Genomic DNA, 11878 nt, shown 5'->3' with positions numbered 1-11878 from the left:
GCTCTGCAAACAGCTCTGGTTCGCTCTGCACATTGGCTAAGGATTAACTGTAGCCAGGTGCTGCAGGAAAGGGGAAAGTCTCAACTTCAGCACAGCTGTAGTTTGGGAGAGCTGCAGGAGGAGAGCAAAGTTTGTAAGATCAGGCCTGTTGTGTATGAAATGTGAGTATGCAAACACTGCTGGAGTGGAGTGGGGGGGTCCTGCCTGTCCTCAGCACTGTGTGAGTGGGGGCTTGGGGGCTGGCCTGGCACCTCCAGCCAGGTTTCTCTGAAGTGCCCTTTAACCATTTTCTCTGTATTCCTATGACCTACATTAGACTATATAGACACTAAATTAAGGCTGGTATTTATAACTGTTCCTGCTGTGTGATGTTGATGCTTTCATGAGTCACAGGCTCAACCTCTCAGTCTCACCCAGGCTGAAGAGGGTATGGGTGACCATCACTATCTCTTGCTGGAGATCTCTTGTGCCTGAACTCCTGTGTGCATGGAAATCTTCCAGGGATTGGTGCAGCTTCTCCTGATTGCCAAGCCTGCTTCCTTGACTCTCCAAGGCTAGGATGGGACAGAGTGTGCTCTTTAGCAGAGCTTCAGGTGTCCTGGAAACTTCTGCCTGTATATTCAGGAACCTGAGCACCCTAGGTGGGATTGCTCCTAACTGCCTTCCTGAATGAAGTTTCTGAAATGGGCGTTTCCAGGGCAGAGGAAGAAGCGCAGTGCTTGAGGTGTTTGTAGTTGCAATCACACGGACCTGCTGGAGGGATCCAGCAGCCCTGGAGCAAAGCAGCACCTGTGGTAACCTGCAGATCAGCCCCCTGCCACAGAGTCCCCTGGGGTCAGGAAGGCTGCAAATGCCCTGGGTCCTGCTGGCCAGAGGGAGCAGGTCTTGGGCATGTGGCAGGTTTTAAAGGGTGGGACAGGGGAGCCTCCACTGTGGCCCAGCAGACTTGAGGGTCGCTGAGAGCTCTGTCACTGGTGTCTCATGCCCTTGATTGCACCTGAGCATGGAGTCAGCAAGACCTGAAAAATACAGCACTGGTCTCTGTCCAGGGCACCCTGTCTGCTCCCCTTGGGAGACACAGGACAGTGGTCCCAGGAGTGGGATCCTGAGGCACTGATGTGCAGCTGGAGTGATGATGGACCCTCTTCCTCTCTGTGTGGCACCTTTTTCAGTGTGCTGGGCAGGAGGCACCTCTGTTTCCTCTGTGGAAATGGAGGTGGTGACGCCTTGTGTCATCTCCTTGTGCTGTAGCTGGTGATGCTTCCAGGGAGCAGGAAGGGGTGTCTGGCATGTGGCTGCCCTTTGGCACATGCAGCCTGGGCTAGTTGGATGCTCCAAGATTATCTTCATTTACTAGCCATGATAACATGCCCTCAGCAAATTCTTTCTCAGACCCTTCTCACAGTTACCTGTGTTGTTGGGGCTTCCTGTGCAAACAATCCTGTGACCCTGCAGGGCAGTGCATGGTGTTTAAGAAGCTCATCCACATGGCCATCTGATAGTGTGGAGAGAGAAGCAGGCTAGGGTGGACACTGAAGCCAGGATGACTGGCCAGACATGAGGACACAGCTCTGCAGACTCTGTTAACACTGAGAAGTCTGAGCTGGCTGCAGTCAAGCTGCTGGAATTTCCTTGGTGATAAGTGTTGTCCAGTCAAGCTCTGGATCTCCAGCCTTTTGGATGCTCCATCCTGGACACAGCGAACACATGGGAACGGGGCTCTGTGGGAGGGGGCAGGTGCTTCTGCTTCAGCTGGGTGCTGTGGGCTGGGTGCTGCTGTCACTGTGTCCTTCAGCATTCCCGGGGAGGTGTCTCTGTACCAGTGTCACATGTGGTGCTGATGTCTGTGTGACTCCCTGGCTGATTGGTATCTCAGGGGAAAACTGTCTGTATTGCAAGGATGACTCTGGATCCCTTAACACTGGATTGGGCAGAAAGGAAACAAGAGGAGCTGCATCTTCAGTCATAAAACTCAAAACAAATATGCCTGAATTTTTCATGAAATCCACATAATCTTGCTCTGTGTTGCTCGCCGATGGAGTCCTACCAAATAAAAGGTCTAACAATTCCTAGCAGAGTGATATTTTCCTCTTAGAGGAGGCAGAAATGGTGCTCAAAACCTTCTATGATGTGGTGATTTTGTAGTCTTGTGGCCTTTAAAGAAACTCCAGTTTCTTCCCAAAGTCATATCTAGCTAAATTCAACATATAAACTGTAAGGTTTTATTGAGTGCTCAGAGGAGAAATTCTCAACATTTGTGGGGAGAAAACACTCAAACACATGCACTTATCCTGCCTTCCGTTATCCCAGTGGGCCATGAGAAACTGGGGCTGGCTGTGTAAGCTGGTGAGGGGAGTTGGGCTGGAGCTGGTGCCATGCTGGGTGTGGCAGGATGATCCCGTGACAGATCCTGCAATACTCAGGTCTCACTTTTCTGGGCAGCGCTTAGTCACTGACCTTCACCCCCTGACTTAGTTTCTGGGCATTTCAGATGGGCCATTGTAGGCTGTGAAGCACTTCCCAGAGTAATGGCAGTTCCAGGAGGAGTGCAGGTCTGTAGTGTCCCAGGAGGAGCATGCACAGAGCTGTACCTGGCTCTGGTACTGCTTCTTCCTCTCCTTTCTGCTGCTTTGCGTTGTGGAAAGCGGAGAGCTGACTGGTAAAGCAGTGAAGGGTATGGGAATTCTCCTGTAAACTGGAGGAGTGCACAAGCTTTGTGTGCTGCCTGTTGTGTGTGTCAGTAAACATAAACTCTAGAGGAAAATGGGTTAGAAAGTGTGAGAACAACTGCAAGAAAAGTCTTTTTGTACGTGGGTCATCTCCTTGCTTAAGGTTTTCTTCCTGTATCCAGGCTTAGAAATACTTTGTGTCAGGCCAAAAGGTGTTGTAGCTATCCTGTAGATCTGTGCTAGGGAAGGAGTCCTCCTTGGCAAGGTGCATCTCTTGTGGAACCAGGCACTGTGCCAGATAGTGCTTGGATGTGCACAACAGGCAGAAGGAAATGGCTAAAACCCAGCCCCAGCTGGAGAATTGTCTCCTTGGGGGAACATCCAGGAAACACAAAGAGCCTGAACTTGCAGAGCTCAGCCCCCAAAGCTGTGCTGCTGCCCTGCACCCATGGCCAGGAGCTGCATTTGCTTAGGGTGGATTTAGGTTAGTTTTGTTATCTTTATGGTCTCCTTTCACTCTCCTGATTTCCAGGTGTGTGCTGCCTGGTTTTACCAGGCAGAGTGGTGTGTTCCAGCCTGGGGGAGATGGTTGGGACAGTAGGAAGCCATGAAAGGTTGGTCACTGAAGCTGACATCTGGCAGACCATGATCAGAAAAGGCCTGGTGAGCAGAAGGTGCATTCCTTGGGAAATGTCTCTCTCTCTGGATCAGGGCTGTGGCTTGCAGGGTGGGTACCTCAGTTCTGCCTGCCCTACCACACACAGGTGTTTCTAACTTCGTGTCTTTACTTCTTTCTCTCCAGCGGATCGTTGTAAAGAAGTTCAGCAGATCCGAGAGCAGCATCCAAACAAAATCCCGGTAAGTGATTGTTCTTGCTCTTCTGTGTTAGACTTTGTTCTCAGGACCCCTCTGTGCTCCTGGGTGGCCTCCATGGAGCTTGCAAAACTCTGCTCCCTGGAATCAACACAGGATGGTCCCCATAAGCCTCCAGTGCCTTGTGTGTGCCAGCTGCTCAATAGCAGACACGTTCTCTGCCATGCAAAGGACAATCTGGCTCTAAAGTTCCGTGCTGCACTAGAGGCAGGGGATTGATATGATCTCAAATCTATTTCCAAGCTAGTGCAGCAGGAGAAAACTCTGAAATGGCTTTTTTGGCTGTACTAGCTACTTGATTTTTCGTGGATAACCTGGTAAGGATTTCTCTCTGCCCAGAGAAATACGTGCGGCATGATCTTTGCTGCATTGAAAGCGCAGAGGCTCTGTTAGGATCATTCATACCTGTTCTGTGCTTTCCCAGCACCTGTGGTTGACAGGCACAGGTGAGACACCATGAACTTGCAGTTCTTCCTGCCCATGTTACACCTAATATGCTGAGTTGCTCTTTGGCTGTGAGTGTGCTTTTGAGTTCCTGCCTAAGTATTTGCTTCTCTTCCTGAGAAGATGGAGAACTTAGAGGGACATCCCACCCCTGGAAGCATTCAAGACCAGGCTGGATGAGGCTTGGAGCAGCCTGGTCTAGTTGAAGGTGGTCCTGCTCACCTTTAAGGTTCCTTCCAACCCAAACCATTCCATGATTCTATGAAATTATGTACTTGGGGCTTGCTTGATTTACTATTTGCAATATCATAGCATCTGTGACCAAAAAGACAGGATTCCTAGTTCAGCTCCTTCTCAGTGTTGGATGAACATCAACCTTGTCTTAAAATTGCAGACTATCAGTATTTGGCCTTCAAGACTGAATGTCTCAAACTGTTCTTGGCCCATCTTAGTCCACTCCTGCCTCACTCTTGTTTTGGTTTTAGCACAATGTCTTCTAGCCAGAAGAATTCTTTCACTTTCTCTTCTCCCACCACTGTGGTGTTCACGTGTTGCCAGCTCAGCAGAGCAGGGCCTGCCCCTCACAGCACCCTGGGTACCAGTACTCCAGGTCATCAACACATTGATTGACCTCTGCTTTTAACGTGGCTTTAATGGCATTAGACTGGTTCTGCATTTCTCCAGAGCTATGGCAGAGCTAATTGCAGTGCATTCAGGCTCTGGCAGTAAGGCCAGGCTAGAAATCAGTTGTACATGAAACACACACATGTGCATAAATTAAGTGCCTGTACATAGATGTGTGTTGCTTGGGGAAAGGACAGAAGGAGCCAGAGCTGTGTATCCACAGGCAGAGTTTTACAGCATTACTGAGACATGGTGGGGGAGCTCCCATGGCTGTAGTGCTCTTTGTGTTGGGGTCAACACCACAATGCAAGTTTTGCTGGAAGGGTAAAAATAATCAAGAGGTGAGAAGGGTCATGAAGGCCTTGTGGGGTCCAGCCGTCTTTGTGTCGCTGGTGTCTCTAAAGGCATGGTCCTGATTAGACCTCAGCACCACTTTGGTGCTGTCTCTCCTCACTCCCAGGGCAGAGCTCCTGCAGGTTTCAGTGCTGGGCAGTGATCAGAGCCTTGTGCAGGAGAAGTGTGGTGTGGGCCCTGTCATAGGTCCAAGCACTGCAGGCTCATCGGCTGTAGGAAGGTCTTGGTCACCTGTGAAAGGCAGGAGCTGTGTTTTCCAAGGGACTGGCTTCCCTGGAAAGGCGCTTGGAATTAGCAGAGGGGTTTGAGCCCCCAGCCCAGGGGAGTTAGGGAGATCCAAGGTTGCACCCTTACTGCTGGCAGAAACCACGGCAAAGCTGCACGGCACCTGCTGCCCTCCTGCATCTCCAGTTTCCAGCCAGAGTCCTTGGGCGAGTCCCTTTTACTTTGAGAGGGGGCCAGGAGGATTTGCAGAGGGCATGGCCTGGCTGTGTGCCCAGGGAAGGGCATGTCTCTCCTGTTTCCATGAGTGTGCTTGCAGGGAAGGCTGAGGAAGGGACTGAGCCACATGTACATGTGTGTCTGCATGGAGAGAGGGCCATGATGGCTGTCTGAGCTCACCAGAGACAACACAGGAGGTAACCTGAACCCTGCCTGAGGCATGGAGTTCTCTGCTTGTGTTTGAAGGGAAGTCACATCCCAGGATGCCACACTGGCACATGTAATAAGGACATAGGCATGAGCCAGGTTCCCTGTCCACCTCATGCCAGGGGCTCCTTTGCTGTCTCTGCATTTCCCAGAGCAGCCTGCTCTTCCCTGGTAGAAAGTGCTGACCACAGGCACATGCAGCTCTTGCTGAGAAGGTGAGATGGTTGTGTTGGCAGTAGGTGCTGCTCACACTCACCTCTGTTGGGAAGAAACCTCCAGCTGCTCCTTGCAGGGTGGTGCCTCCTTGGGCAGTCAGAACAAGCAGAGAACTTCCAGCCTTTTCACTGGAACCTCCATCCACAGCCTCAATAGATGTTTTAGAAATCATCTTCTGTCCCGTAAGAGGACAGGGAGTCTGTGCCCCCCCGCACTGCCCCTGCCTGCTCTCAGCCTCAGGAATCTTTCTGGAGATGACTGAACTCTGAGAGAGCCTGAAATTGCTGGGGAACAGCTTGTGCTGGGCAGCAACAGTAGCAAACCATTTCCCAAAGCCCTGCAGTGCTAAATTCAGGCAGGCATGGTGAGCCATGGGCTTAGAGGGAGGTGAAGGCAGGGCCACCCCTTGTGCTGGTAGGGAGGGCTGAGGGGGCATTTGGGCCATGCAGAGAGGGCTCTGTTGGGTTCATCTGAGAACCCACAGAGGAGCATGGAGAGGCAATGGCAGGTGGGAGATCCCACATGATGGCACAGGGGTGGATGGAAACCCAAATTGTGGACTCAGAGGAAGGGAGAACCTTCTCTGGGTTCCTGGGAGGGCTGTTCTGGGGAGTTACAGATCCAGTGTCCAGGGCTGACACCACTCTGGATGGATCAACACCAGAGCAGGGATCAACACCTTTTTGACTGAGGGCTACAGTGTCTGTTCTGCACCCTGCTCTGCCAGAGGCTGGTGCAGACTGTGCTCATGTGAGTCCTGTGTGTGTCTGTGTCAGTCTCTGTTCCTGGCCATGGATGTCAGGGAGGTGTTACATATACACATTTGAGCCTCTGTGCCTACTGGGAATACATTCTTAGCCTCACTCCTGGTTGGACCTTGCCTCTGTTGACCGCCACATCCAGCCATATTCCCTACCAAACTCCCTTTCCACCTCTCCAGACTGGCCCCAGAACAAAGGTTGTGTTTATAAACACTGTCCAAGCCCCCCTTGCAGCGGGACCAGGACTCCAGGTTCTGCCCTAAGCATTTCCCCTCCCCACCTGTGCCTACTCATGTGATTTCTGCAGAGATCTGTGGTGGGTTCCCTCTGCAAGAGCAGGTGTCCCATGCTGAGGAACCCCCTGGCTCAAGGCAGCAGCTTGGAAGAGGATATGGGATGGGAGGTGGCTGTGTACACCCGCCCTGTGGCCACAGGGATGTAACTTTAGCATTTGATCATGCTTTTCCCTCCAGAGCTAGACAAGAACGTTTTGTCCATTGGCCACCTGTTCTCATAGCTGGGTTACCCAAATAGCAGCTCGTGTTCTGGGAACAGAAACTCTTGGACTTGTTCTACATGAGAGGCTCTGTGTCTGCTCAGGGCACAAGGCAGCTGCTGCTCTAAGAGCCAGGACAGCCATCACATCCCATTCTTGGATTAATCTAAAGGTTTTTCTTTTGGGCATGGAACTGGCTGGTATTGAGAGACACAGGCCTCTGGTCCTGCTCTTGTGAGAAATGAGGCATTGCCCAGGTGTGCAGGGCCCTCTCTGCAGGTAAAGGTGGATGCACAAACAGCTGCTGTGTAGCTGCTCCTTCGTGCAATCCAAAAAGCTGAAGAGCCCACTGTTGCCCGTGTGTTTCCCAGTGGCCACAGCAGCATCCCTGTATGTGGCTGCTGTGAGTGTTCAGCTCCTCAAGACTATTCCTCTCCCCACAGCCAAAATACTCACTGTAGAGGGATTCCTTATGGAACAAGGGCATATGATACCCCTGGAAAGATTGGACAACCCAGGGTTGCTGAGGAAAAGCCCCTGAACAGGCCCCTGGCTGCAGGCAGGCCTGGAAAGCACCGAATCTTTGCAGAAGTAGATATAAGTTGGCATAGTTGAACAATAAAGGGAGAACGATGCTTAATCGTATCGGTGTACGTGTCATTTATCTGGCCAGCTCTCCGGACTCGGTCCCTAACAACTCACCTGTCCATGTAAGACTCAAGTTAAATGCAGTAGGATGGTTCTGCTCATCTTGTCCTCCCTGTGCCCTCCTTGGAGGGATGAAGGGCCATTAACAGGTTGGTGGGGGATGTCCCAATGCATAGTTTAGTCTGTTGCAGAAAATGGTTCTTTAATCAGATCCTCATCTTGCAAAAGAGGCCGAAGGGACAATACCTGGTGTTCACATGCTGCTTGCCCAGGCGTTGGGTTCCCCTTGGGTGAGATTTGTCCAGGGTGGGCTCTGCAGAGGCCGTTTTGGTGCAGAGCTCCCAGCAAGGCACTTCACACCCCTCCCTCCTCCGGGAACTGCAGCCCTGTCACATCAGCCCCACGGCCTCAGGGGCTCCTGAGACATTCCCAGCTCACTGGTGACTCCGCAGTGTCCCAGCCAGGGTGTCTGATCTGCCTTTGGGGGAGGCTGGCTGAAGTTCCATCGCTGCTGCTTCCAGAGGCTGATGTGTCAACAAGGGATCAAAGGAAAGGGAAATCCGTGTTCCCAGAGGTTCCCTGGTCCTTCTGGCTCCACAGAGCCATCTCCTGGGGATCCTCCTCTCTGCACGCTGCTCCATCCCTCTGCTGCCAAAAGCCATTTTACAGTCTCTTGAGTATTTTTGGAAAGGACCTGGGAAAATAAATTATGGCAATTCCTTGCCTTACAGTGAAAAATAATGTTTAATCTCAGGTGGGAGAGGATGATGGGCTGATGAGTATCCAAGAGTCTCTCTGTGGAGAAAACAAGGTGCTGGAAAGATGTGAGAGAGCATCATTGTAATGGGAACATATTAAGCTGTATATTCTTCACTTATTTTCATTTTACTTAAAAGTATATTCCCTATTTTAACTGCCTGCTACCCTGTTTCTCAGAATACAAAAGGTACTTTTCCAGGCTGGTTTAGAACAGCAATTGCAGCTGTTGGCAAACAGTTTCATAGAAGAAAATTGTTAATTCTAATACCAGGAAAATGGATCAGAAATCATCATTCAGCCATTTCAGAATGTAGGGATGGTAAGAGCTTTTCCAAGCAAGATGTCTGGCAGAGGAGAACCGGCTGGGCTGTCCCCGTGGTGACACCATGCATGAGTGCCTGGGAAGCTCAGTGCACAGCTGGGCTGGCACATGGGAGGAGTGGCCCTGGGTTTCTGATCCTTCTTGGAGTCAGTGTGTCTGACTGTTAACATAAGGAGCAGGACTGGTGCAATCCAAACGCCCCCTTTCTGAAGGAATGCCTGAGTGGCTTTGCTGGGACTTCTAAAAGCCGCTTGCCTGGAAATATCCACAGCTGTTCCTGAGCAGGCAGAGGGATGCTGAATGGCAGCAGGAAGGAAAGGGGAAGGAAACTGCACCATGAGCTCAGTCTGTAGCTCAAGCCAGCAAAACCCGTGGGTTTGGTCAGTCTGAACGTGATGTTAAAATACTTCACTCCTCTTCAGATCTCCTGCATGCCAGAGGACAAGAATCTACATCAGTCCAGTGGTGCCTATTGTTTGTCAGCCAGCCAGAGCACTTGGTGCTTTAGTTCATTGTTTTGGACGCTCTCTACTGCCTGGCTCGGGCACAGGTGACTGATGAAGAGCCACCTGCAGCCAGCCTGGTAGTCACTGCTCATGTCCTTGTTTATTTTGTTTCCTGTGAGGGTGAAACAAGGTGGGGCCTTACCTCAGCTTTTCTACCCATTGCTAGTTGGATTTGTATGTGACCTTGGGACCAGCTTGTGGGGCACTATGAACACAACTAATCCTACCCTTGACTTTCTCCCCAGGTCATCATCGAACGCTACAAAGGGGAGAAACAGCTGCCAGTGCTGGACAAGACCAAGTTCCTTGTCCCAGACCACGTCAACATGAGTGAATTGGTCAAAATAATCCGGTGAGTGGGATGGCCTCAGCTGGCATGTTGTGAGCCTGTCCTCACCCACAGGCCACTCACTGCAGGGTGGTGGGGTGAGAGTGAGGCAGAGGCAGCTGCTGAGGGCAGGGATGGGGATATGGCAGCCATAGCATCCTTGTGTATGGTACAGACTGTTGTGGGGGGCCAAGGGAGGGCAGATTCTTAGCACCTTGTGAAGGTCTGGGGTCTCTCCCTCAAAGGGACACTCATGAGCAATGAAGGGGTCCTGTCCCCTCTTTTTAGTCTTCAGCTCAGAGGGAAGAGGCCCCCCTGCTTTCCCCTTGCCAGCAGCACTTGGAGAAGGGGGCTTTGCCCTCCTGACTCAGGAGGCCTTGGAGCCTCAAGCAGCTCAGCTGGACTCACGGATACCATGTCCTGAGCTGTGGGAGGAGGTCCTGGCTGTGCAGGCCTGGCCCCAAGGGAATAGCATTGCTGGGGAGGTGGAACTGGCTTTCAGGGCACCCACCCCAGGTGGGCTGACCCTGCCTCTCCTGCCCTTGCCCCCACAGGCGCCGCTTGCAGCTGAATCCCACCCAGGCGTTCTTCCTGCTGGTGAACCAGCACAGCATGGTCAGCGTGTCTACTCCGATCTCGGAGATCTACGAGCAGGAGAAGGATGAGGATGGCTTCCTCTACATGGTCTATGCTTCCCAGGAGACCTTTGGCTTCTGAGGGCTGCTGAGAGGTGGCACGTGGAGACAGATGAACTGTGGCACAGAGGCCCCTGGCCTCAGAAGACAACACAGCCAGAGGCTCACAAGAGGGGGGCTGTGCTGACGCCCTTCCTCTTCCTCCCTCCCTCCCTCCCCTTCCCATCACCCTGTCACCAAAGAGGCTCGTGGCGCGCGTTGGACTCACACAACCCTTTCCCTCTGTGTAGGTCAGTCCCGCTCCCCCAGGCGCCCGCCCAGGTGTGTGACACCCCCACCCAGCCGTGCAGCCCCCGCGCAGGGCCTCAGCCCCCTGTCCCCGTGTCCCTGCGCTGCTCTCGCTGTGCTGTGTGTGCTGTGCTGCTGCCAGACCTGCTGGGCCACCATCACCCCAGCACAGGGAGAGCTGCCTCTCCCCTGGGCACTCATAAAGGGCAGGAGGTCTGCAGAAGCAGCAAACAGATGTTACCATTGCTCCCGAGTTTTAATTGATTTTAATTACACCCATATCAGATTCTTGGTGCTACTGAGTAGATGTAGGCGTCTCTGTAGGACTGTGGATAATGTATATCCTTTAGATTTATTTTATTGGTTTGTTTGTTTGGGTTTGTTTGTTTTCTTTTTTTTAGGGATAGATTGGAATGGGGAGAGGGGGGGAAAGTTTCCTGTATTCTGTAGGTAAATAAATCAGGCTTCGTTGCACTTTAAAGCATAGTAGATGTCAGAGTGGAATTTTCTTTTAATTTATACAGGTTTGCTATCTATAGTGCTGCTCCTCTGTTGACAGTTGTACCTAGGTTATCTTGTTTCTTTTTTTTTCCTAATAAAATTGATTTCCCTTCTCTCTGTCTCCCCATTGCATGCAATTTTTCAGTCTCGGTGTGTCAAGGAGTTCACTGAAGGAATGTACTGATTTATATTTGCTATGTTCCTGTCCCTGTTTCTCATGTATTATACCAAAAAAATGTATATGATAAAATCCCCCCCAGTTTAATCTATACAAAGGTATATATATATATATATATATAAATATATATATAAAATAAACATAAATTCAAGTTGTGTCTTGTAGGAATGTTCTGTTCCCATCTCATTTGTCTGTGTTAATGTCTCTGCTGTATCAAGTGTGATGTGTGTTCCCCATGTTCACTGGTGTGTGTGTGCCTGCCCAGGCTTCTGAGCTGGTTAGTCCAAGTTGTGGAAAAGCAGCTGGTTGGGATTGAGGGGCTGGGACAAAGGGGAAAGATTGGTTTAGAGAACAGAGCACTAGATAGTGACACAGGAAACATGGTTGTCCTTGCCCGACCTGTGTAGAGTCTCTTGTCCTTTGACTAAGCTTCCTCATATGGGAACAAAAACTTGAGGTGGAGGCATTTGCTTTTAAGGGAAGCTTTGAGCAGTGCAGGAAATCGTGGCTCATCCTGGGCACTGTGTCAGACTTGTTCTGCCCCCAAAGGCAGGGCCTGATGGTCATTTGGCTGGTCAGTGTCTCCCTGCTTCTTGGCTCACTCTTACTTCCTTTGCATCGCCCAGCA

The 11878-nt window shown here is 51.2% G+C and overlaps 1 protein-coding gene across 1 annotated transcript; it reads left to right on the top strand.

Annotated features, from left to right (window-relative positions):
* Nucleotides 1-3443: 3443 nt before the first annotated feature.
* On the top strand, nucleotides 3444-11186 carry MAP1LC3A (microtubule associated protein 1 light chain 3 alpha; the record flags this gene model as incomplete). Its single annotated transcript, XM_017739040.1, has 3 exons — nucleotides 3444-3527; nucleotides 9566-9672; nucleotides 10203-11186. Coding segments are annotated over 3 exons (354 nt in total), but the record flags the coding sequence as incomplete, so codon positions are not given.
* Between the last annotated feature and the right edge of the window lie 692 nt (nucleotides 11187-11878).

Source organism: Corvus brachyrhynchos, unplaced genomic scaffold, assembly GCF_000691975.1.
Source record: "Corvus brachyrhynchos isolate BGI_N302 unplaced genomic scaffold, ASM69197v1 scaffold427, whole genome shotgun sequence".
Classification (NCBI taxonomy): Eukaryota; Metazoa; Chordata; class Aves; order Passeriformes; family Corvidae; genus Corvus; species Corvus brachyrhynchos.
Note: the sequence above shows the minus strand (reverse complement) of the source record. Positions and strands in the feature narration are given on the sequence as shown.